The sequence below is a fragment of the Phoxinus phoxinus genome (assembly GCF_949152265.1).
Source record: "Phoxinus phoxinus genome assembly, chromosome: 15".
NCBI lineage: Eukaryota > Metazoa > Chordata > Actinopteri > Cypriniformes > Leuciscidae > Phoxinus > Phoxinus phoxinus.
Window position 1 is genome coordinate 13,242,524 of NC_136890.1, and position 26,895 is coordinate 13,269,418.

Genomic DNA, 26,895 nt, shown 5'->3' on the forward strand with positions numbered 1-26,895 from the left:
AATTGTATTATTCATCAACAGACAAGTGACCAATAGTGAGTGGCAACATCACTAAATGCATTCTACCAGCACGTTTCAACACGGTTAGCCAACCATGCTGAGAATTCTGGGCCGAGAACGGTTTGTAATCGTGCCGAGCTTTACCAGGCTCAAGTGGAAGCATAACTGGAACCATTCCTTAGAACCATCTTAGAACCGTTCGGCCCGACGGTGGAAAAGCGGCTGTACACACACATTGGAAATTAAATTGCTTTTAAATATCTTCCCACAGACCACCTTTACATTCACAGACCCCAGGTGAAAACCCTGGCAACAACAGATTGCAAAATAACAAGAACACACTGACACCGTGTCTTAACTACACGTGACGCGCGATAAAAGGAATCTTTTCCATGTTAATCAGAGTTTTTGTCTTAACCAGTCGGGACACGCGACGATTCTATTTTAGAAACTATTTTTCTGCGACGTCGCGCTGAAACAACAAACCAGTGTTGTTTTTGGCAGCCCTTTTAGTTTTAGTCTTAGTCTTAGTCTTTTTGACGAAAATGCTTTTTGGTTTTAGTCACATTTTAGTCACTTATAAACTTGATAGTTTTAGTCAAGTTTTAGTCGACGAAAACGCAAAAAGGTTTTAGTCAAGTTTTAGTCGACGAAAACACAAAAAGGTTTTAGTCAATTTTAGTAAAAAAAGAAAGAAAGAAAAAAAGTAGTCTTTAATAAATTAATTTAGGTTAAAAAGTATTGGAAATGGGCTTAGGTTTGACAGGTTGCAGCAAGTTGCAATTCATAAAACAACAGTTAACCTTAAAACCTTTGCATAATAAACTAGACTTTCTGAATAATTCGATTGGTTGGGTCCTTACATGCGCTTCGTGAGGCACACACACGTAAGGTCTCTCGCTCCCTTTCTCTGCTGTGCGCGCGCTACACATGCGCGCTCTTGCTCGCTCTATCTAGATTCCGAGAGATTCAGATTTGCGGGCAATTCTGAAATTATCGTACATTATGGGATTTTTTTCATTATTGATCGTACATCGTACAACAACGATTAGAATGCGGCATTGCTGATTCTTTTTTTTTTTTAGCTCAAAACAGACCAATTTCACGCAAAATAGGCAGAAATGACATTGTGAACGTCAGACTTATAATCATTTTCGTTCCATCTCGTCTCGTCAACGAAAACTCGAAAACGTCTCGTCATGTTTTAGTCACCTTAGAGCCATTTTTAGCTAGTCATCGTAACGTTATCGTCATAAAAAAAAGGTGCGTCAACGAAATAATTGCGTTATCGTCATCGTTGACGAAAACAACATTGCAACAAACACAAAGTGTGGCAATCATAATCTCATTACTGTACTGTACTGTACTCATTAGTACTGTTTATGTGCTTTATTTAATGTTAAAAGTGTGTAATGTGACTTTGAATATCATTTAGTGCTCCCAGCTTTGTAGCTGTAAAAGCAACAATGGATAATTCACTTCAGATCTTGAAATTAAACAAATGTAAACAAGGACGTTCAAACAAGTGTATTCTTTGACAAAGATTTTTTAAGTAACTCAGTAGCCTATGTATTTTAATAATGTTTAAATGGTGTAATATTTGTGAATTTGATTATGTACTTTTACAAGTACATTTTCTTGCGAGTGCCTTCAAGACTCCGCCCACACACTGTTCTGATTGGCTGTGGGTTTTGACGCATCTCGCAGTCGCGTCCCGTCTGGTTGGGACACGGTGTAAAGGTTAAGATGTGTAGAGCTTTGAGAGTGACAGATGTTTTAATTTCTGTGGAAATCTGCTGAGTTTTCACCGCGTATGCAGAATCAAATGTGGGTGCCAATCACTCAATATTCTCAAAATCCATCGCGAAGATTCGTACCTCTGGGCATTACTGTTTACGGGAATCCTCCAGCCTTTGATCTGATTGAGTTCAGTATCGGAAACTTCGATGTGCAGGGGCAGTTTGGGAATCCAGACCTTCACCTCCAACTGAGCCCTCAGATAACCATATGTGAAGTTCACCAGCATTCTGACTCGTCCTCTCATCTCTTTGCCATTCACGTAGACGTAATCACACCTGTCTGATACCTGAGAGAAGAAAAAAAGATTATGTCAGTGATGGAGAGGTGAGAAAAGACCAGGGAATTGATCTTTCCAAGACACCTTAGTGAACGTCACATTACCAAAATCAATGCAATGCATCTGAGCAAAAGACAAGGTATATTTGAAATGGATTGACAGTGAAATCTGACAATATTTGGATTTTTTTTTTTTTAAAGAGCCGGCCTTGACTCTCTGTGAAAAGTTAGTGTTCTGGTCTAAATATCATCCTGACTCATGCACAGCGATTTTAGGTCACGGTTAAATATCCCATTTCTGGGGAGTGTTTTTATCTTGGCTCCCAATCTCTCAGTCTTTCTCATCGCTTTCAGTTGTTCTATCGGTTTCTACCTTTGAATGAAAAGATAAAAGCAGTACTGGCTCTCTTACATTTAATATGGCACTACAGATGCCCAAGATGAAAACAGCACTGGGTTATCTAAGGCAAAAGATTGAAGGTATAACTGCATGTGAGTGTAGGTTTACTGTTATATAACCTAGATCTGACAACACCTTCTGCTGATGTCACATATGGAAATGTCCACAAATAAACACAACTCTATGGAATATCCTATAAGTTTCAGAACTGAAAACATCCTTGTTTGTCCAATAAAAGCTGTTATTGACACCAGGCACAGCGAACGACAGGTTTTTCAAAGTGGGGATCTATGACGTCCAAGGGTATCAAACGCCGCCTCCGCAGAAGTGGATCAACGCCTACTTCAATACTGCCTGTTTAGCCCCGCCCACCGATTCACGCATTACATGAAACTCATTATAATATGCAACTGTTATCCAATCATAGCAGTGGGCGTTTACTTCCAAGTCTTCAATGCGGCACGCCCATAAAAACAGAACGTTACAGGAGCTAGGCTCAAAACCAGGGTAGAAAATCGCCTATAACTTATTAATTTTTATGTTTTTGAATGTAAAAACCAAGCGAATGTCATAAGTTGACCTCAGACAACAATATAAATTTTTTTTTAAAGCCAGTTCATGACCCCTTTAAAGGTGCAGTAAGTTAGCCAATCAGCAGTAGGGGGCGTATACACTCATGATGGGGGAGAAGAGAGAGAGAGCAAGAAGAAATGGAAATTTGAAGAAAGACTGTAGAAAGAGAGATGGCTGATAAAGGCATTACAAAATAGAAAACAGTTTTGAGTGTCATTGCTTGTCTGGAGCATATATGTGCTATATGATAATTTTTTGTTCTTTCTTGTTGTCTGTTCGTCACCTTCGTTTTATTTTCCGTGAAGCATTTTGCTTCGCATCCACTCATTGTGCGTTTGTGCATTTTGGGGGCGGGGCAATGAAGGGAGGGGTGTGTCATTTGAGCTTGATTTCAGTTATCAACAGTGCTCAACAATGATTCTCAGAAATAACATACTGCAGCTTTCAGCAAAGAGTTACCAAAGTTACCAAAAAAAGAAAAGAAAAAATCTTAAATGACCCCAAAATTCCCCATCGCGACAGAAAAACCAACGATTGTGTGTTAGTTTAAGTTTGCATGAATTGGCAGCATCCAGCTGAGCCAGGCACCAAAAGTCACCTTTCCTTTCCAGATGGCTGATTGAGAAATGGGCACCATTTTGGTTAATAATGATGAGTAAATACAACCGCCTATCGTAAGACACACTCACATCCTCTTATGAGGAGTTATGAGGCCACATTCCAAAACCATCCGTTTCATAAACGTTGGCGAAATGACTTGGCTCAGTGTCCCCCTCTGTACGGGTCTCAAATGACTATGACTGGCTCCGTCGGTCTTTGATTCCTCCAACCAGGATCTGACAGGGTTTGGAAACTACAGAAGCAACACACACACACCATCAAAGTGTGGCCAGCAGCAGAAAGATAAAAGCAAGCAAGAGCACACATACACACACGGCCTTGCACATGGCTGCAAACCCAAATTTTGTGCATAACCCTTTCATATTAATAGAGCTCCTAGGCTCTTTTTTATTTGTAAAAACATTTATGTTCCTATTTTTTCCCTCATAAGGAATATTAAGTCTCAGTCTGTCAGGGTTTAAGAACTGCACAATCATTTCATGCTCCCTGTAGAGCAATTAGAAGATCCAGATCTCTTTAAACTAGAAAAAAAAGCTAGTGGCCACTTTTAATGTTTACAGTACACTGACTTTTAAAAAAAAAAGCATTAAAGGCACAAATCCAACAATATTCCCATATTAGGGGTGGAAAAACAGGAATAAACATCATTTGAAGCCTTAGTAAATTATCTAAATCCATTTTCAGAATTTTTAGTTGAATTTTAGAAGCTAGTGTTGACTGCATTTATCAACCATTCAACTAACCAACCAACCCGTGAAGGATTTTTATTTATTTTAAAATTAATTTAAGAAAATTTTGATTTAAACTATTTAGACGTGTCCTATTTTTTTTAACAGGATTGAAAACCTCGTAAAATGTATAATATTAACTTTGATCCCATTATAATTCAACATTTTCTGAAAATGAAGAGCCTCTTTTCACTCACCATTTGTTAGAAAGAAACAAGAAGAGACTCATGAATAATGTCGCAGAAGAGACTACTATATAATGTACTGAAAAATGTAAGAGTCCTGTTCCTGGCTCAGGCTTTACATTACACACACTCGCAGAGCTGAGTGAGACATCTAATCCAGTATCAGAACATCATGGTGTGTTGCTTTCAACACTTAAGGGTTGTTAGAGCTGTGAGAGTTTGTTTCTTGCTTGTCTGATTGATAGAGTTGTCTGCTGTCAGAGTTTCCTCTTCCTCAGTCTCCATAGCTTTATCTCTGTTACTTCAACAAAGTCCAAGTGCGAAAATGCTTAGACAGTCTTCTTGGGCTAAAAAAAAAAAAAAAACAGCTTGCCAAAGCGACCTTCCCTGAAAAGTTCCTGCCTTCTTTGACTTCTTCAGTCCATTGAGATCAGACGTCCGTGAGTAAAACATGAACACACTGAGGAGCCGCTTTATAGTAGAAACTGAAGTTGTAAATGAAAGAGACACGGACAATGTTTTTCATGTTTTAATACTGTAATGCTGTTTGGGGCCGATAGACGATGATCGACGCGCTGATGTGGCTTATCAAGAGGATTTGACGTTTCCAATTGATGTATTCAATTATTATTATTACTACTACATTTATTATTAAATTAATATTACAATTAATTTACCCCGCAATAATTTTAAAGTGCATCACCCCATAACCGACGATGTTTGAGGAAAATTAATGATTAGTTAGATACTCAAAAACAACTTGAGACAAAATACTTCTCTTCTCATTTTTCACTACTTATGGGCCACAAGAGAAATATTAAGAAAATCAATTAAGACATATAGGTTACCAGCACGTTGAAGTAGATTCAGCTCTCATCGTCTCAGAGTATATGCGCCGTTAATGCAGCGCCAGATGTTTTTACTGTCACTTTCTGTATTGAATAATTGACTGCGGTTTGCTTGAGACTTCTCCACCGCCATAACTCTAGAGCAAAGTTTGCACATTGCTTGTGTGATATCCACTGGCTCGTCTTCATGGTTCAAAATGTGAATATTTCCAATAAAAATTTCCGCTATCAACATTTGCTGTTTTCTCACCGCTGTCATTTTTGTTGTGTGTTAATATTTGTAATTGAAAAGAAAGCATGCAGCACAAGCACATTTTACATATTCATATTTCTAACTTCTTTTTATCCCTAAGCGAAAAATGAGTGAGTATCGGGGCCTTCATTTGTTCATAAATCAAATCACAATGGGACTTTTTACAAATGTAATTTATAATATATGTATGGTGGATATTCTAATAAAAGTTTAATAAGTTTATATATAAAATCACATGCCATCATTGGTAGTAACATTAATGAGAAATGTATGCACACTATTTTGATTTATATCTTAAAAATAGGAGCTGAACTCATTAAAACAGACATATAGTCAAATCATTTTAGAATGTTTAAAAATGTACTGTATATTTCAAATAAACACTGATCTTTGGACATTTTTATTCATCAAAGAATTGTGCATCAATAAAAATATTAAGCAGCATAACTTTTTTCAACATTAATAACAATAATAAATGTACCATGAGCAGCAAATTAGAAAATGACAATGATTTCTGAAGGATCGTGTGACAGTTACAGTATGGCTGCTGAAAATTCAGCTTTTCTATTACAGGAATAAATACCCTTTTCAAATATATTAAAATAGAAACAGTTATTTTAAACAGTAATTATATCTCACAATATTATTGTATTTTTGATCCAATAAAATCCAGTCTGGTGAGCAGAAACTACATATTGTATTGCCCTTTTTGCAACTAACTTTCTACTAAAAAGTAAACTGCCAGTAATTTCCAGCAAGTTCACTGTAATTGCTTTGATTAATATGGTACATTTCATCTATTCCAACATCACTAACTCAAATCTATTGTTAGGGACACACACAGGCACACAAACACACAACACATAGGCCGCCATCATTAATCACTGCCACAGACTGGGGGATCTCCCACCGCAATGTTACAGCCATGACTATTCAGTCTGGAAAATTAACTACCTGTCAGACACATCCAATCAAGCAGTCATCTGAGGAACGAGAGGGCCGAACACGTGTTTGACTGAGCAGGTCTGACAGCACAATTAACCAGGTCTTAAACTACAACTATGTGGGTCTTCTTGAAGGAAGAAGTTATTTATAATCAAAGGTGAAATACATCCAAGAAAAGAACATTCGACTTTTACTTCCTCCTATTTATATTAAACACTTCATCTGCTCAACTGGACACGGTTGGACTACTAATGCAGCTCCTCATGTCACTCCTTTCAGGAGAACCGGTAATCTAAACTCCGCTTTTTATGCGGTCATCAGTTTTACCTGACTGGCTTCCAATAGCGCTTTACATCAAACGACTTACTGGCTCCTTTGAAAGAATCCCAGATAACACTCCCCTGTGTGCTCTCTCTCACACACTCTATACAGCATCATGGTATATGGCCCAAGAATCATCGATTCCTAATGCACACACAAACCCACTAAAATACACGCATACTCATTTTCACACAAAGGTTTGGTCAATACATTTTAGTTTTTACTGCAGATCCTTTGCAGTCTTCCAGTTTTGAATGTATTCAAAGATGACACTTTGATTGGACACTATTATTTTATGTGTCCAATGCAACACCGCTGATACTCCACACAGCCTTCACAAGGTTTCACTTGCTTATTTCCAGAGTGCATTACATTATGCGCAGCCACTAACATCTTTATATTATGCACATCATTGGTCAAAATCTGAACAGCTATGTTTCTATATTAAGTTGTGTTGCCCACAAGAGCACTCTTGACCTAAGAGGCTTTTTCTATTTTGAAGTTCAATATAGAAATACTATATTGAAAATTATCCCCCAGTACACCAGACTATTTATTGATACTAAGCATTGATACAAAACTCTAGAGGACACAAGCTTTTCTAGTGTGGAAAAGCGTTTTCCAAAAGTTCAATATGCGTCACGTCAAAACATGCGTCATCGTATTCAAAAACCTCAGTTTTCGCAGTCCACACTACAACGAGATAACGGCGTGTTCACATTTATCCAATTGGGAAAGCTTTTGCAAAAAACAAAAATTTTTGCGAAACAAAAACACGTCTCAGAGTAGACGGAGGGCCAAAACGAAGAGGAAAAGATGCGTTTTCAAACGAAAACGTTAATGTGTGGACAAGGCCTAAAATACAACATAATGTAACTTTAAACATCTTGCTCAAAAGCACATAAAATAATATGTAATTTCAACATTTACTCTTTATGCAAAGCATGGTGAAAAAAAGAAATTAACATTCAGAAAACTAACAGTAAATACATTTTTAATGTTACAAATAATTTCTATTTCAAATAAATGATGTTCTTATTATCCATCAAAGAATCTATCAAATTTTAAGCGGCACAACTTTTTTCAGCATATTATAATTATTTCTGAATCATGTGAAAGTGAAGACTGGAGTAATGATGCTGAAAATTCAGTGTTGCCATTACATGTATATATTACATTTTGAAATATATTAAAATAAAAAAAGTTATTTTAAACTGCTATAATATTGAAAAATATTACAGTTTTACTGTATTTTTGGTTGAATAAATACAGGCTTGGTGAGAATAAGAGTCTTTTCTCAAAAACATTTGAAAAATACCGATCCCAACAACATAAATCATAGACTGCTTGAATCTCTGAACACTGAAAGAAAAAAAAAGTCAAGGCTATAATGAAGGAAAATATGCAGGGAAACGGAAAACAGCTCAAAATAAGCACCTGCTCTGAACACATTGTGGTTTGGAAGTGTAGGAAGCACTCTTCTAAGTACAAATGTCATGTGTGGATACCTTTCAGGAATTTTCAATCCAGAATTACAAACTTTAATCAAGGTCAACTATCACACACTCTTATTTGCTCTTGAAGTTCTCAGAAGTTGGAAATTGATCCAGTTGTTTGTGACAAGATTCAAAGAACGTCAATCGCTTTGATTTAAAGTTGTTGTCAGGATGACCTTACTTGCCAACGTTCTCGCAATTTGCGACAAAAGCAGAATTGACGTATTTTCAGACTGCAGTTATGACATATTGAGTTGTGTGACTAGTAAGCACAGTCACACACTGCTATTGAAGTTGATTACATCAGTAAAACTGATCAAACAAAGCCGCCAGAATGTCTAGAAACGTGCAATACATGTGACTTCATGTCGGCAAACAACTGCTTCACTTTTTTTTTTTTGAATAAAGGTCTCCTCTTAGTACTTTAGTCAGCATTTCAAAAAAAGCTTAGCGTTAAAAAACACACGAATGCATAACTAGTGTGCTTTCACCAGAGCCCGGCTAAATTCACTAATAAAGATAAAATGCTAATGTTTCCTATTTAGCATGTAAGAACATTATTATGCAGCACAATATAGCCATTCAGCATTTTGGCACTGCAGTGTTAGCTAAAGAGATTGTGTAATTTAGTCTATTATCCATAACATTTATTTTCTTTAATTATCTATTGTTGTGACTACTGACAGGCTGATGGGTTTATGTTTCAAATTAATTGGGAGAAAATGATCCACAATGGTAGATAATGATCCAATATCCAAATTGGTGGTCATGATTATAGGGAGAAAATTGCTTTTACTTTTCAATCTCTGGGGGAACAAACTATTTTCAAATCTGTCACACTCTTTATATCAACTAGTTCCTTCTTTTATTATCAAGTTCTTTCACACACACACACACACACACACACACACACACAGGACTCTCCAAGGAAATAGAAAATTCATATCAAATCGGTTATCTTTCTAACCCACTACAGTGATGATCAAAGCAAATCCATTATGCATTAGTGTGTACGCCCAGAGATCCATTATTAAGCTACAATGTCACGCTTGTATATTTAACATTAATCCCCTTCAGTAAAATGATTTGTCATTCTGCTCATGCTTCATAGAGATATTTTCACATGGTCAGCTGAGGTTTGATTGAGTAATTGCACTGTTTTATTCTATGCCTCAGTCTCCATAGCACACCTTTGTTATCATTGTAAAAGCAAATGAGCTGCTGAAATAATGTTAAAATTGGTCTTTGAGTTGTGTTTAGGTCTTTTTTTTTTACAGTGATTTGTCTGGCTACTGTTCAATTGCTTGTTAACGCAAATATCTACCGTATTTTCCGGACTATAAGTAGCACTTTTTTTCATAGTTTGGCTGCTCCTGCGACTTATAGTCAGGTGCGACTTCTATATCAAAATGAATTCATACTGACTGAGATGAACCAAGAGAAAACATTACCGTCTACAACCGCGAGAGGGCGCTCTAGTTAGCGGAATTGTTCAGAAGCGACATCGAGGATGAAGAGTACAATAATGTGGAATGAGGTCGCGGGAGCTTGGTGAACTTGCTTACCGGTAACTTGTTGGACTCGCTGGCTAATGTTAATTTTGCCTATTCAGCCTCCCAGGTATATGTTCTTTATGGTATTGTGTAGCTGAATAACTGTTAATGTGTTACGTTAACATACTGGACACCTTTTCAGCCTGTTGTCCTGTGTGCTATTGTGTAACTTGCCTTTCCAGATTAAACGTCTGTTCTTGGTCTTGGATTTTGTGAAATAAATTTCTAAATAAATGCGACTTATAGTCCAGTGCGACTAATATATGTTTTTTTCTTCTTCATGACGCATTTTTTTACTGATGCGACTTATAGTCCGGAAAATACGGTAATCAGCCAATCACGTTCCATCTCTAAATGCACAACATGTCAAACCATAAAGCAGATGGACTACAGCAGCAGAACAACACACACCGGGTGCCGCTCCTGTCAGCCAAGAACAGGACACTGAGGATACAATTCGCATGGGTTGACAAGTCACCAAAACTGGATAATAGAAGATTGGAAAAACGTTGCCTGGTCTCGATTTCTGCTCCGACATTCAGATGGTAGCCTCAGAATTTGGTGTAAACAACATGAAATCATGGATCTATCCTGTATGTCAACGGGTTCATCAGGCTGCTGGGGGTGTAATGGTGTGAGGGATATTTTCTTATCACACATTTTAGGCCCCATAGTACCAACTGAGCATTGTTTAAACGACGCATCCTACCTGATAATTGTTGCTGACCACGTCCACCCCTTCCACAGTGTTCCCATCTTCCAATGGCTACTTCCAGCCATTAACACGCCATGTCACAAAGACCAAATCATCTCAAACTGGTTTCTTGAACATGACAATGAGTTCAAAATATGGAAACGGCCTCCAGAGTCACCAGATCTCAACCCAATAGAGCACATTTGGGATGTGCAGCCGACAAATATGCAGCAACTATCAATATGTCAATATTGATCAAAGTCAATATGGACCAAAATCTAGAAGAAAAATGTTTCCAGCACCTTGTTGAATCAATGCCATGAATAATTAAGGAAGTTCTGAAGGCAAAAGGGGGTCAAAACCGGTACTAGTAAAGTGTACCTACTGTAATACATTCCTTGCAAAAAACGTACTCGGTTACTAACGTAACCTCGGTTCTCTCTAGGAGAGGGAACGAGTACTGCGTCGAAAGAACGCTACGGGAAAGATATTTCTTTGTCGAGATTGAAGCCTAAAATTAATCCTTAATTTTGTAATATTGTAAAACGCTTTTCTGAAGCATACAACCTAGGCGGAGCAATACAGCTCACCCATTGGCTGCTCTGCCAGAAAAGCACAGCCTATGCGAGGCCAGAGACGCTGACCAATGAGGACGCTTCGCGCCCTTCTGCGTCACCTCCCGCCCAAACAGGCGTGGCCTAGGCCTATAAATACGAGCATAGCTGTCTAACACACTGATTTTCGTCAATGAAGCGACGCAGCGTGGGCACGCACGGCCATGAGACGCAGTACTCGTTCCCTCTCCTAGAGAGAACCGAGGTTACGTTAGTAACCGAGTACGTTCTCTTACGTAGAGTTCTCTCGTACTGCGTCGAAAGAACGCTACGGGAACCCTATGTAAACCGCCGTGCGTGCTCTTGGACCGACACAGACACCTAAGGGCGCGCGCGCCCTGGTATACAAGTGCCTACCCCAAGAAGTATAGGGAGAGCGGCTAAAATAGCATCATCCCTTTATAGTAGTGCCTCTTAAGGCATAATAGCATATATATATAAATATAGATATATATGAGGGGTAATAGCATGCTCATGGGACACATTGTCAGTGAGTGATGCTTAAACATTGAAGTGACCTGGGCCGCAGCGCGGGGCAGGAACACTTATACATATTAAACATTGAAGTGACCTGGGCCGCAGCGCGGGGCAGGGACACTTATACATATTAAACATTGAAGTGACCTGGGCCGCAGCGCGGGGTAGGAACACTTATACATAGTCTTCTAGACCGAGAGCAGTTTAGCCTGCAACGCAGGAACCTCTAGGTTATAGAACCTAATAAATGTAGACGGGGAGGCCCAGCCTGCCGCCATACAGATATCTTGTAACGAGATTCCGCTATACCAAGCCCATGAAGAGGCCATGCCTCTCGTGGAATGTGCTCTGATGCCCAAAGGGCATTCCAAACCTCTAGATGCGTTGGCTAGCGCAATGGCGTCCACTACCCATCGAGACAGACTCTGTTTCGTTGCGGCTCGCCCTTTGGAGCGCCCGCTGAACGAAACAAAGAGCTGCTCCGTCTGTCGAAAAACAGCGGAGCGGGACACGTAAGCTCTTAATGCCCTGACCGGGCAAAGGGAGCTATTTCCGTCCTCTGAGGCCGGCAGGGCCGACAGGGAGATGACCTGAGCCCTGAACGCTGTGTTGAGGGACTTAGGCACGTACCCATGCTTCGGTTTCAATACGACTACAGAGTCGTTTGGCCCGAACTCCATACAAGAAGCTCTCACTGAGAGCGCTTGCAAGTCTCCCACACGCTTCACTGAAGCGAGAGCCAAAAGAAACACGGTCTTGAAAGACAGGTGTTTCATGTCAACTGAGTGAATAGGCTCGAAAGGGGCCCCTTTCATAGCGTTCAACACTGTAGAAAGGTCCCAAACGGGGACTGAAGGAGGCCTTGGAGGGTTTAACCTCCTGGCGCCTCTAAGGAAGCGGACCACCAGGTCGTTCCTGCCTAGTGAATGGCCAAGCGTTGGATTAACGAACGCTGATATGGCAGCCACATAGACTTTGAGCGTGGATGGGGTTCTTCCCTTATCCAATAGCTCTTGCAAGAAGGAGAGAATCTCCGGTTCTCCACACTGAAGTGGTGACAGACCTTGATCTGAACACCATCCAGAGAACACCGACCATTTGGAAGCGTAGAGTCGTCTAGTAGACGGAGCCCTGGCTTGTTCGATCGTGTCTAACACTCCTCTTGGGAGGTTAGCGGGTACCCGTTTATGGCCCATACGTGTAGGGACCAAAGCTCGGGGTGAGGATGCAGAATCGAGCCCTTGGCCTGTGGGAGGAGGTCTCTCCTCACTGGAATCGGCCACGGGGCAGTACTTTTCAGTCGCATCAAAGCTGGGAACCAGGTCTGATTCGTCCAGTATGGAGCAACCAGTAGTACTGAGCATCCGCTCTACTTGACACGCTCCAGCACTTGAGGCAGGAGTGAGACAGGAGGAAAAGCATAGAGCGGACGGCAGGGCCAGACTCTGGCCAGCGCGTTCGTGCTCTTCGAAAAGAATTCTGGGCAGTGAGCGTTTTCCTGGTTTGCAAACAGGTCTATTTCCGCTCTGCCGAACGTTTTCCACAGCAGACGCACTGTCTGTGTGTGTAGGGACCACTCTCCCGTAGGAACGTTGTTCCGTGAGAGTCTGTCCGGGCCTACGTTCAAGTGGCCTGGCACGTGCATTGCTCTTAACGAGCGCAGGTTGTGCTGGGCCCACACCAGTATGCGTTCCGCTAACCTGAATAGGTTCCGGGATCTCACGCCACCCTGGCGGTTTATGTAGGCTACTACCGACATGTTGTCCGAGCGGACCAGGACGTGGTGTCCTTTTATCCGGGGACAGAAGCGCCTCGGCGCAAAGTCCACCGCCATCATTTCCAGGCAGTTTATGTGCGGTAGTTTGGCCCGCTCTGCCCACTGGCCAAAGAGCGGTCTGCCGTCGAGCAGTGCTCCCCAGCCTGAGGTGGACGCGTCCGTGGACACCACCTTCAGGCTCGAGGAAGTCCCCAGGCTTACACCTGACCGGTACCAGTCTGACGCTCTCCATGGTGTCAGGGCTGAAATGCATTCCTGAGTGACCTTGAGGCGATAACGACCGTGTAACCATGCTCGGCGCGGTATGCGCGCTCTCAACCAGAACTGTAGTGGGCGCATGCGCAGCAGGCCCAACTGCAGCACTGTTGAGGCTGAGGCCATGAGGCCCAGCATTTTCTGAAATCTCCTGAGTGGCACTATGTGGCCGCTGCGGAAGGATTTCGCCATTTGCAGGGTATTTCGCCTACGCTGTGATGACAGCTGTGCTGTCATAGACAGTGAGTTCAGATCCAGTCCTAAAAAGGAGATCCTTTGACTGGGAAACAGTGAACTTTTCTCCCAATTGACTCTCAGACCTAAGCACTCGAGGTGATCGAGTATTAGTGTCTTGTGGTGAGCGAGTTCTGACGGCGATTGAGCCAGAATTAGCCAATCGTCCAAATAGTTCAGAATTCGAACGCCTCGGAGTCTCAGGGGTGCCAGCGCCGCGTCCATGCACACTGTAAATGTACGAGGTGCTAGAGACAGGCCGAATGGCAGGACTGTGTACTGATATGCCCGGCCCTCGAAGGCGAATCTCAAAAATCGCCTGTGACGTGACGCAATTTGTATGTGAAATACGCGTCTTTCAGATCTATCGCCATAAACCAGTCTCCTCGGCGAATTTGCGCGAGGATTCTTCTGGTCGTGAGCATTCTGAACTTTCGCTTTGTCAGCGCTTTGTTCAGATGCCTGAGATCTAAAATGGGTCTGAGACCCCCGTCTTTTTTCGGTACCAGAAAATATCTGTTGTACAGACCCCCTTCGCTCTGAGATAAAGGCTCTATGGCCCCTTTGCTCAATAGCTTCGCTATTTCGGCTCGAAGTAGATGTGCTACTTCTGTTTTCACCGTGGTTTCGACTTTCTCCGTGAAACGGGGAGGGCGTCGATGAAACTGTAGCGAATAGCCTCTTTTTATAGTCTCTAGCACCCATTCTGAGACCCCGGGAAGTCTTTCCCATGCATCTGCACGTGTGACTAGGGGTTGAATGTAATCTGGGCCCTGGTCGCGAAATGGCGGCGACACGAGAGCAACCGTGTGCTGTGACATGGACGCCGTGGCGTGTGAGGCGGGGGGCATGTTTAACACAGTATGCATCCCGCGCGCGCTCGGCTCTCTGTGTCGAGAGAGAGCGCGCGGGACGAGTCCCGTAGAGCTCGTTATGCTTGTGAATAAACGTGGGCGCTTGGTGGCGGGCACATTTATAACACCGGGGACACTGTGTTTGTGTACTGACTGACCGTTCGTTAGTTTCGTTTTTACAGAAACCGCGGAACGTGCAGTGTGTAGTGGTTGTGGGCACTTGGCAGTGGGCACGCTTACTACATGTAAAGCACAATCGATCTGAGTCGATTTTAAGTGTGCAAACCCTGTGTTGAATGGGGCTGCCCGTAGGGCTCGTATATTTGTGAATAAATGTGGGCGCGTGGTAGCGGGCACATTTATAACACCGGGAATACTGTGTTTGTGAACTGACTGATCGTCCGTTGGTTTCGTTTTTACAGAAAAACCGCGGAACGTGCAGTGTGTAGTGGTTGTGGGCACTGGACAGTGGGCACGCTCACTACATGTAAAGTACAATCGACCTGAGTCGATTTTATGTGTGCAGACCCTGTGTTGTACGGGGCTGTGCTTGCACGGGTTGAAAAACCGGGCTCTGGTCGCGAAATGGCGGCGACACGAGAGCAGTCGTGTGCTGTAACATGGCGTGATGCGGGGGCGCGCTTAAGCGGGCAGCCCGCGCGCGCGCTCAGCTCTCTCAGCTGAGAGAGAGAGAGCACGCGGTGCGAGCTCCGTAGAAACCATGTTGACATGTAGCTTGTAGTGATTGTGGGCACTTGAAAGCGGGCACGCTCACTACATATAATGCACAATCGACATTGAGTCGATTTTATGTGTGCAAGCCCTGTATTGTGTGGGGCTGTGCTTGTGTGTATGAATGGGCACTGGGTCGTGGGCATACAGTTACACACATTACATCATCGGCTGTGGCCGGGACACCGTGTAGCACAGAGAGTACTGTCTATCAGAACCGACTGACCGTGCATTCGTTTCGTTTTTACAGAAACCACGGGACATGCAGTGTGTAGTGATTGTGGGCACTGAAAAGCGGGCACGTTCACTAACTTACATGTATTGCACAATCGACACGAGTCGATTTTATGTGTGCAAGCCCTGTATTGTGTAGGGCTGTGCTTGTGTGTACGAATGGGCACTAGGTCGTGGGCATTACGGATACACACATTACACCATCGGCCGTGGCCGGGACACCAGAAAATACATTTTCAGATTTACCTGGGGCGTCGTGAAAACGGCGTCTGTGTGCAGGCAAACGAGCATTGATGCCGATTTGGTGACTGCAAAATACACTGGCACGGTCGCGTATGTTGGGACTGTGCGAGCGAGACATTTTAGTGAAATCCGGCCGCGGCGGGATTTTAACACTGTAGCTTTCCTCGAAGCAGAAGTGCGCATCCTGGCTGAAAACGGGGCTTTCCGGGACTCCGCGATTTCTTCGTGAATTCAGGAAGAAAAAGGCGCGGGTCGTGAGGACGGTAACGTACGTTCCTCTGCAGAAAAGCAGCCATCCAGCCGGCAAGCGCATCGATGCTGGTCTTTCTCCGTCGACGCTCACGAGCGGCGGGGGAGGGGAGATCCTCGGAGCTCGCCCATCCCTCGCTACCCGAAGCGAGGAGAGAATAGCAGTCGTCCTCCACAGACGCGGCTTCCCCCTCGTCCATGACGGACGCGGCGGCACACAGCGGCCCTTGTCCGTCGGTCAGAGAGTCCAGTGAAGCGGGCGGAGAAGCTGGCGGCAGCAGCGGCGAGCACCTCGTGGTGGAGGGAGGTTCCGGGCTCCGCTGAGCACGGCGCTTTTCACGGCGCGGCACTACAGCGGGCGGAAAGATGCAGCTTCAGTAAAGAACGCCAGGCGAGTCCGCAGAGTCACCGTAGGCATCAAATCACAGTGATGGCAGCCGCCATCGACGAGAGCTGAAGCTGCGTGATCATCACCCAGGCAGGAAACACAAGCACGTGGTCCCCGTCGCTGAGCGGGGCTCTACACGAGCCACAGGAGGTGCGAGGCATCTTGAAAAAGACGCTCGACTCTTTTAGTGGTGAAAAACTGTGTGACGCGACGGCGAACACACACACAAAACACACACACATAATGTAAAGGATATTCCACGCCGGAGAAGCGCAGCAGGGAACGGCGGCTGAAGGCGGCGATGACCAGCGGCTTCAGGTAAGAGGCGCGTCCTGCTGAGGTGCTTGTTCCAAACGGCTGTGGCGGCTCGAATCCAATCCAACGATGCGTGCAGCTTCGTGAATTTAGAAAAATCAGTGTGTTAGACAGCTATGCTCGTATTTATAGGCCTAGGCCACGCCTGTTTGGGCGGGAGGTGACGCAGAAGGGCGCGAAGCGTCCTCATTGGTCAGCGTCTCTGGCCTCGCATAGGCTGTGCTTTTCTGGCAGAGCAGCCAATGGGTGAGCTGTATTGCTCCGCCTAGGTTGTATGCTTCAGAAAAGCGTTTTACAATATTACAAAATAAAGGATTAATTTTAGGCTTCAATCTCGACAAAGAAATATCTTTCCCGTAGCGTTCTTTTGACGCAGTACGAGAGAACTCTACGTAAGAGAACTGCATTTTGCAGTAAATTATAGCATTTTTTTTTACAGTGCAGGTAATAAATAATTGCCTTGCATTGTTCTAGCCAGGCCACGTACAGGAGAGACTGCAGCCTGTAATTTCTTCACCTAAAGCGACACTAAATAATTACTGGTTTCACAAACACTCCCCCGTCTTCCACTGGTAAAGTTAACAGTTCAAAGTTAAACTGGAGGGAAACTCTGACTGAAGCCTAAATATGTGTTTTATTACCTGGTTATTTAATGAGTGAATCAGCCTGACTACATTAGATTAAGCCAACAGAAGTCTTTTTAAGGGTCATATCAGGTAGAAATAGCTCCTAACTGCACACATTCTGTTCACACAGCATATCTCAAGTCATTTGCACATCTTCAGCTATTGGGATAAACTAAAACTTTGTTTTCATGAATATGAATGAAATGTTAGGCTGAAAGTTGGATTACTGCGGTCTATTTAAACATATACAACGTTTTGATCATTTGCACACGACCAAAGCCTTTAATGCTTTTAAGAGAGTTTTAGCTGAAGCACAGCTGTGTTTTTAACTTTGAAGAAACACATTGAAATTAGCAATTAAAAACATTCTTACAAATGTCGCTGGCATTAAATCTCTCCCACAGTGGAAGCTGATTGCGTACAAGTCTTTTGGGTCATTTAAAATGAGAGAATTTCATGTCTAAACGACCTCAACTTAATAAGCCTGTCAAACACAAATTATCATCTCCAGAACCCCCCCCCAAATTGTACAATCCAATCTTGTTTAGAAACAAGCTTCAGCAGATTTCGCCTCATGCGTAATCAAACATATCATAATTATATACGCTATGATTGAATTTGAGCTCATACGTGACCGAGATCCAGCTGGAGGCATTGAAAAGTAATCCAAAAAAAACAAGAATTAAAGAAAAGAACATAATGGTCAGTTAACTTCACTTTGTGAAAAAGAAATGTGCTTCATTTAACTGAATGCAGTAAAAAGACTGCACATTATGTTAGTTAATTTAATATCTGAAGTTAATTTATAATATTTTAAATGTATTAATTTGCAATGTCATCATTACAAATATATTTAAATATAAGACAAGTTTAAACAGAAATGACATTAAAGTATATTTTAGTTACCATAAATGCTTGTCAGTACATTCAGCAGTACACTTTAACCACATGTATATTTATAATGTACTAAAGTCCTACTTGTGTCAAACAGCACTCCAAAGTTGAGTTAATTGACCCTTCGCTAAGCCCCGCCCTCCTTAGTTACTGTTGCTACTTAACGCCTGACAAGCTTTCACGCCTGGCACGTCTACTACAATATGTATGCACCGGTGTCAGACATTCCCAAGGAGACAATAAGTATTATGTGGCGAACAGGTGAAATATCTGAGAGAGCAAGACAAAAAGGACTGCACTATGCATTCGGGGGGATATATCCACGACATAATATGCAACTGATTAGAGAATAATTTAATCAAAATTGAAGCTAAAGCCTATAGTCCCAGCGCAAGCAGCAGCAGCCGCCTCACACGCTGACCATTCAAATGGGAAACACACAAATTGAGGAACAGCTATGTTCAAGCACAGCAGGGTAAGTGAAATGTGAAAATAATCTAATAATTATAACATCTTATCCATAAATCTTGTGGAATAACACTAACACCGGGAGAGCCGCGATCGGATTGGGGTAAAGTTACTCAGGGGTAGTAGGCCGTCGATTAACAAAATGCTGAAATATATTTTAAAGTATGTCAGTGAGCCTCCGTCTTGCCTTTAATCGTCTTATTTTACGTTCCAATATATGCATTATGAACAAAGAACCGTCATTATTTCCAAGCAATAGGTGTTTTTGTTAATCCTGTCGACATTTAACGTTAGTTGTGAATGGGGTCTCCCACTGCTTGATCCACGCCCGGCATTTCTCCCCTAGGCTTTTAGGTTTCGGGAAGGGAAGGGAAAAAACTTTTAGGATACCAGGTATCAGATTTGCACAATCCATACGCACAACGCTTCGGCATGTTTCCCTCGCTCGAAAGCTTGCCAGACCTCCCACGCCTAGTTACGGTTGCTAAGCCACGATTGGCCAGTGGCGGTTTTCGGGCGTGGCTTAGCGAAGTGTCAATTGCATATCATATAATTTCAAACTAAAATGCATTGTCATTTAATAGCAATTAACATAAAATTCAAGGAATAGTTAACTTAAAAATAATAATTCTGCCATCGTTTGCTCACCCACAAGATGTTCCAAACCTATATTAATTTCTTTCTTCTGCTGAACACAAAATAAGATATTTTGAAGAATGTTGGTAACCAAACAGAACCCCCCCCCCCCCTATTTTGTGTTCAACATACATTCAACAACAGGTTTAGAAAAACTTGAGGGAGAGTAAATGACAGAATTGTAATTTTTGTGTGAACCATCCTTTAAGTGTGTGAAAACATTACATTCAGTTTGCACTCATTGTAAGTACATTCTTTTAAAGTCTATTATTTCCATAATAAGTACTCTTTTAAAACTTCTTTTTCACAAAGGACATCGTGACATCTTGTCAGATTTTTGTAACGTGGTGATTAAGCAATTGAGAAATGGATCTCCACTGAATGAGTGTCAGAGTGAGAACAGACAGGGGGGAGAACATTTTAAATGAACTTTCAAACAGTTCCGTTCAAGTTCAGATTGATTCTTGAAGCATTTGCAATTAGTGTCTGTGTCCCTACATGATGAATAATTATCACCTCTACTAATCATTGGGAAAACTTCATTAAGTATGAATGAAATGTATTGTGAGCTTCATTCGAATGCTATCATTTTGATTAAAAGTCAGCATGACGCAGCATGCTTTGGTTCATTTGTTCGTTTGAGTGAATTATATTGTAATTAAAGGAGGGAAGAACACACTGACCTTAACCACGTCTTCATCAGTGGACTGGCAGAGCACAGCGTCTGACACGTCTGTAACCGTCCCGTCTGTGCCCACCGTCACCACCTTCACTGGCACGGCCACGGTCTTCCCGGTCAGCACTGCGGTGTTCAGGATCTCGGTTTCCTGCCAGCACGGACACAACAAACAGCCTTCCATCACTCAGTCTTTCCTTCCTTCATTTATGCCTCTATACAATTATAGCATTTTTTACAGCGCAGGTTATACATAATTGTCATTAACATGTTTGTTCACTTGTTTGTTGATTGTCATTCATTCATTTATATTTATCCTTCATTCATTCATTTAGGTCATTCTTCTTCTTTCCATCATTTATTCCTCCTTCCATTAATTCGTTCTTTCACTCACCTTTAATCACTTATTCATTCATTGATTCGTTCATTTTCCCTTCTTCTTCCTTGATTTCCATCCATTCACCCTCCTTCTATAATTAATTCATTATCTTATCTGTTCCTTTCTTCCATTGTTTATTCCTACTCCTTCCTCATTTCTTTTTTTCATTATTCATTAATTCTTTGGTTCTTTCATTCACTCATTCCTTCTTTCCATCATCAAACCACAAGGACCACATGTCCTTCATTCCTTCATTTCAATCCATCCATCATTCATGGATGGATGAATGATGTATTATTTCTAGGTATTATGATTGACGAACATTTGACATGGAAATCACATATTGATAATATCAAAGTAAAGGTATCCTAAATAATAGGTGTGCTGCATAAAGTTAAATATTCTCTAAATAAGAATGCATTGTTTTTGTTGTATAACTCATTGATTGTTCCATATCTGACCTATTGCATTGAAGTGTGGGGAAGTGCCTGCAAAACATACATTATTCCAATTTTACTTTTACAGAAAAGAGCGATTAGAGTTATCAGTGGAAGTGGATACAGACATCCAACTAATTCTTTATTCATACAACTAAAAACTCTGAAATTTAATGAATTAGTAGAGTACAACCTTCTAAAAACCATGTATAAAGCTCATCTGGAAAGTTTACCAAACATTTTGCAAAACAGATTCACCAAGAGGAAAAGTAGATATGAAATAAAAGGTACTGAGGTTTTTACAAAACCCAGGTTCCAATCGGCTGTAAAGGAAAAATGTGTCACAATCAAAGGAAAAGTCTTGATTGTAAAATTAAAACTTCTAAGTCCATTTATGTGTTTAAGAAGTATGTTAAATGATCAATGTTGCAGAAATATAATACTGCGGAGTAGCAGATCAACTTTATTGATGTATTTTGTGTTTTGATGTCTTAAAAAAAGGAGACGGATGAGACGGCTCAAATTAACTGGAACTGTAAGGCTATGTTTACACGGAAACGATCTGAAGAGAAAACGCAAAAGTGGCGTTGCGTTATCACTTTTTATTCTGCGTTTAGACAAGCGTTATTGGGGGGGAAATCTGCGTGCATATGGTGACGCAAAAGTGTGTGAAATTCGATGTAGTACGCACTCCAGGCGGCTAGGTGGCAATGTGGAGCACTGAAAGTGAAAGAGACGCTGACACAGTTTTTCATGTTTAATACGGTGAAATATACACTCACACACTCGCTCAAACATACACTCACACTCTCACTCACTCACTGAAACATACACTCACTGAAACATACACTCACACACTCACTCACTGAAACATACACCCACACACACTCACTCACTGAAACATACACTCACACACTCACTCACTGAAACATACACTCACACACACTCACTCACTGAAACATACACTCACTCACTGAAACATACACTCACACACACTCACTCACTGAAACATACACTCACTCACTGACTCACTCACTCACTGAAATGTACAGTCACACACTCGCTCAAACATACACTCACACTCTCACTCACTCACTGAAACATACACTCACACACTCACTGAAACGTACACTCACTCACTCACTGAAACATACACTCACACACTCACTCACTGAAACATACACACACACTCACTCACTGAAACATACACACACACTCACTCACTGAAACATACACTCACACACTCACTCACTCACTCACTGAAACATACACTCACTGACTCACTCACTGTGAAATATACACTCACAAACTCACTCAAACATACACTCACTCACTCACTCACTCAAACATACACTCACACTCTCACTCACTCACTGAAACATACACTCACTCAAAGATACACTCACACTCTCACTCACTGAAACATACACTCACACACTCACTCAAACATACACTCACATTCCCTCACTCACTCACTCACTGAAACATACTCACACACTCACTCACTCACTCACTGAAACATACACTCACTGACTCACTCACTGTGAAATATACACTCACAAACTCACTCAAACATACACTCACACTCACTCACTCACTCAAACATACACTCACACTCTCACTCACTCACTGAAACATACACTCACTCAAACATACACTCACACTCTCACTCACTCACTGAAACATACACTCACACACTCACTCAAACATACACTCACACTCACTCACTCACTCACTGAAACATACACTCACACACTCACTCACTGAAACATACACTCACTCACTCACTGAAACACTCACTCACTCACTCACTCACTCACTCACTCACTCACTGTGAAACATACACTCACACACACACTCACTCCCTGAAACACACACACACACACACACACACACACACACACACACACACACGATAACATAAAAATAATACACACAGTTTGTTTCTATAGAAGAAAACTGCATCATCGTCCAACTTAAGTAAGGCAGATCAATAATATTGTTGAATATTAAATGTCTCCAAACCAAGCAAGCTAAAGTCAAGGCAACAGTGACAAGGAACCAAAACTCCATCATGTGACAGAATGGAGAAAAAAACCTTTGGAGAAACCAGGCTCAGTCAGGGGCCAGTTCTCCTCTGACCAACAAACTCACTCACTCACTCACTCACTCACTCACTCACTCACTCACTGAAACATACACTCACTCACTCACTCACTCACTCACTCACTCACTCACTCACTCACTCACTCACTCACTCACTCACTCACTCACTCACTCACTCACTCACTCACTCACTCACTCACTCACTCACTCACTCCTTCTACACATTCAATCCGTTATCCATAATTCATTCATCCCTCCTTATTTTTCTTCATTCTTTATTTCCTGCCTGCATTCTTCATTCCCACATTCATTTCTTCTTTCATATTCCTTCCTTTCTACATTTAACCATATACCCCCCTCCCCTCCCCCCTTAAATGTATGATAGAAAGAATGTGACATGAAGTAAAAGAGGATGGGCAAAAAAAAAGGAGCAGACGAGAAGTGAAAGAGCTGAGGAAGGAGGCAGCGGGGCAGTGGGTTTGACAGTTCAGGGACGGGGTTCATTAGAAGAGAAACAGGCCGAGTCCTTAACCTTTCAGCCACAGAGTCACACTGTTTCAGACAACCACATAATTGAGACCATTACAGTCAGCGTGAGAAACTCAGCCCCCATTGTGCCATCCCTGAGAGACAGGCAGACATTAGTAACATAGTCAATTTACCTCATTAGCAGATCACTTTCAATTAACCAATCTGCTTGCCCTCGATGTCCAACAGCGGCAGCACGGTTACTGCAATCAGACGGCATTCATTCACTGTAAGCACCATCTTCCCATCCTCATTTCTTTCTCTTTATTTCGCTCTTTTATAAGAGAGCAAGAGATGACATAACCTAATCTCAATGAATGCATAATGACATGCTCAGCTTACCGCCATCTCACCAACTCTCTGCCTTATTATTCCCATTACCACAAGCACCACTCTCTGTATCTCTATCTTGTCTTCGGTAGTTCTTCCTTTTCATATTTTTATGTGAGACGGGAAGAAACGAACGAGAAGAAAAAAATTATTTCGTCCTGACAGCTTTGGTTTTTTCCCTTTCCATATTCGATATATTTTTAAGCCGATCTGCTCTTTACAGGCTTGATTCCGTGTCATTTCTGTAATGCTATTACTGGAAGACTGTCTTCTTCGGTTTAATTCCTGGATCATGTCAGTGTGTATCCCGGTTAAAGGGACTGTGGTGTCTTCATGCTTTGATTCACTATCTTGACTAAGTCCTTTATGCCAAACAGGGAGGTCACACTTCTCACGCATCCCTCTAAGAATGGGCTTATAAATGTTTGAGATGTTTTTGTGTGCTGAATAATTTAAAGACAGTGAAAGAGAGCATTGGAATCTGTGAAGGCATTTTACTTGAGACAGAATTTGTCTCAGAGTAAAAAAAAAAAATGCTTATATGTGGACGCAAATGGAAAATGCATGCAACATCTCTTTTGCTAAAAGAAAACTAAATTTAAAAAACTGTATTAGTTTATTTATGAGCCACTTTTATCTTTGAGGGCATCCCAAAAGGAGGTTTTATCATATTTAGCTAACTTTTGGTGACACTTTTTTTCAGCAAATCTGTCCTCAGGGTATTGCTAAGTTCAGATACACACACACACACGCACATACCTTTTAAATTATATCAATGAGAACCTCTCTTAAATGCAATGGTGTTCATGCTAAAATAACATCATACCCAACTCTCAAACGTAACCCTCAAACGAACCTTGTGACATTATTGGATTTAAAGCAAAACAAGATTTGGCTGATTTATGTGCATTTCAAATAGGGGGGACCACTTCAAATATCCTGCTTTTATTTGTTTTACTGTATCTTTGAGAATCATTTTAAATTTGTCTTTTAGAAGAATAGCTAAACATGTACACACAAAACATGGCTCTCCAGAATACTTGACTCTGATCAGATCAGTTTCATGTCTTGTATTACTCCATATAGTCTCTTTCTTTGGGGATAATAAAACAGAAAAATACAGTTACAAATATTTCATTTTCAAACATGGCCATGATAACAACTGATCATTATTGCAAACGTTTAGTGTGAAAAAAAGCACGTCGAGTTCTTAAAAACGCATTCATATTCATTTTATGTTTTTGAAAATAATTTTTTTATCTATTTTGATCAAAAGTAAAGAAAAAATTATTACAATAAAAATTATCACGCCTTCAACAAAAAAATAAAAATAAAATAAATTATATATTCATTTTTATATATATATATATTAGCGGCACTAACGTTTTCAGCATTGATAATAATAAGAAAGGTTTCTTGTTCACCAAATCAACATATTGTCGCTGTCGGATACCTTATACCTCCAAAAACGATACTTTTCAGGAAAAGGGGGAGGGAAAATTTTTTTTTGCATGTTTTAAATAGTTAAAAACTGTATTGTCAAAGTTAATATGTGGCTTTATATATGGTCAGATACTTGCATGTGTTGTAGTGACCATCTTTCTGTCGAGGAAATAAAGTGTGTTCCATAAACTATTTATTTAGAAAAAAATCGTAAATTCGGAAAACAAATAGAGGAAATCAGAGACCGATCAAATCTCCCGCACAGTCTCAAAACTGTCCCTTTCCCCAATTGGCCAAACCCTCACCTGACTACCGTAGGAGTTATCATATTATTGACATTTTAGCAAAATCAAACCGAAATGGAGGTAGCCTACTAGGTTTTTGACCAGCAAATGTCAGACATAAATGTTTTGCCAGTCATTAGAATGGCCACATCTGAGGCAGTAAGTGCATCAAGTTATGTTTTCATCAACTTACAGGTTATAAAGTTTAATGTAGCTCTGTGGGCTCTCACTTTTTTTCCAGTCATTTGGCCAAAATCTCATGTTATAAAAGATGAAGTGCTTCGCACAGGCTATTCAAGACAGTATTGATTATGACTCAGCGACAAATGCTAGACTAAGACAGTCCGCTCAGCTTCTCAAATACATAAAACATATGCATGTTAATAAAACATTTATATATATATATATATATATATATATATATAGTGTTTCTTGAGTAAGGAAAACAAGGTTTCCACCCGACAACGGCAATAGAATGATTTCTGAAGGTTCATGTGACTGAAGACTGGAGTTATGATGCTCAAAATTTGAAGACAACGACGACGACGAGAAAAAGAAAAAAAAAACAGGAATAAATGACATTAAAATATATTAAAATAGAACACAATCATTATAATTGTACGAATAGTTCACAATATTGCTGTTTTTAACTGTATTTTTGATCAAATAAATATTTGGTGAGCATAAGAGGCTTCTTTCAAAAACATTTAAAAAAATCTTACTGACCCAAACCTTTTGAACATTAGTGTATATACAGTATCATCCTATTTTTGGTGAGCCATCCGACATGACATTTTACAACCTAAACTAACCTTGCCTGGTCAAAAATAGAAATGTACAGTAAATAATGCATACTGTATCCACACACCAACACACACACACACACACACACACACACACACACACACACACACACACACACACACACACACACACACACACACACACACACACACACACACACACACTTGTATGGAGGTTAAACCCTTCAGAACTCTGCTGTGTTCCTTTCACTTTAGCCCA

General features: G+C 41.2%; 1 protein-coding gene across 2 annotated transcripts in view; it reads right to left on the reverse strand.

The window, feature by feature from the left end:
* Positions 1-26,895, reverse strand: part of LOC307011223 (transmembrane protein 132C) — a 332,560-nt gene that overhangs the window by 18,878 nt on the left and 286,787 nt on the right. For both annotated transcript variants that reach the window (XM_079636638.1, XM_079636637.1), the window contains exons 5-6: positions 20,373-20,516; positions 1,878-2,086 (exon numbers count right to left, since the gene is read on the reverse strand). In XM_079636638.1, coding sequence (XP_079492764.1) covers positions 1,878-2,086; positions 20,373-20,516 — 353 coding nt within the window. The remainder of the gene's footprint in view (positions 1-1,877; positions 2,087-20,372; positions 20,517-26,895) is intronic.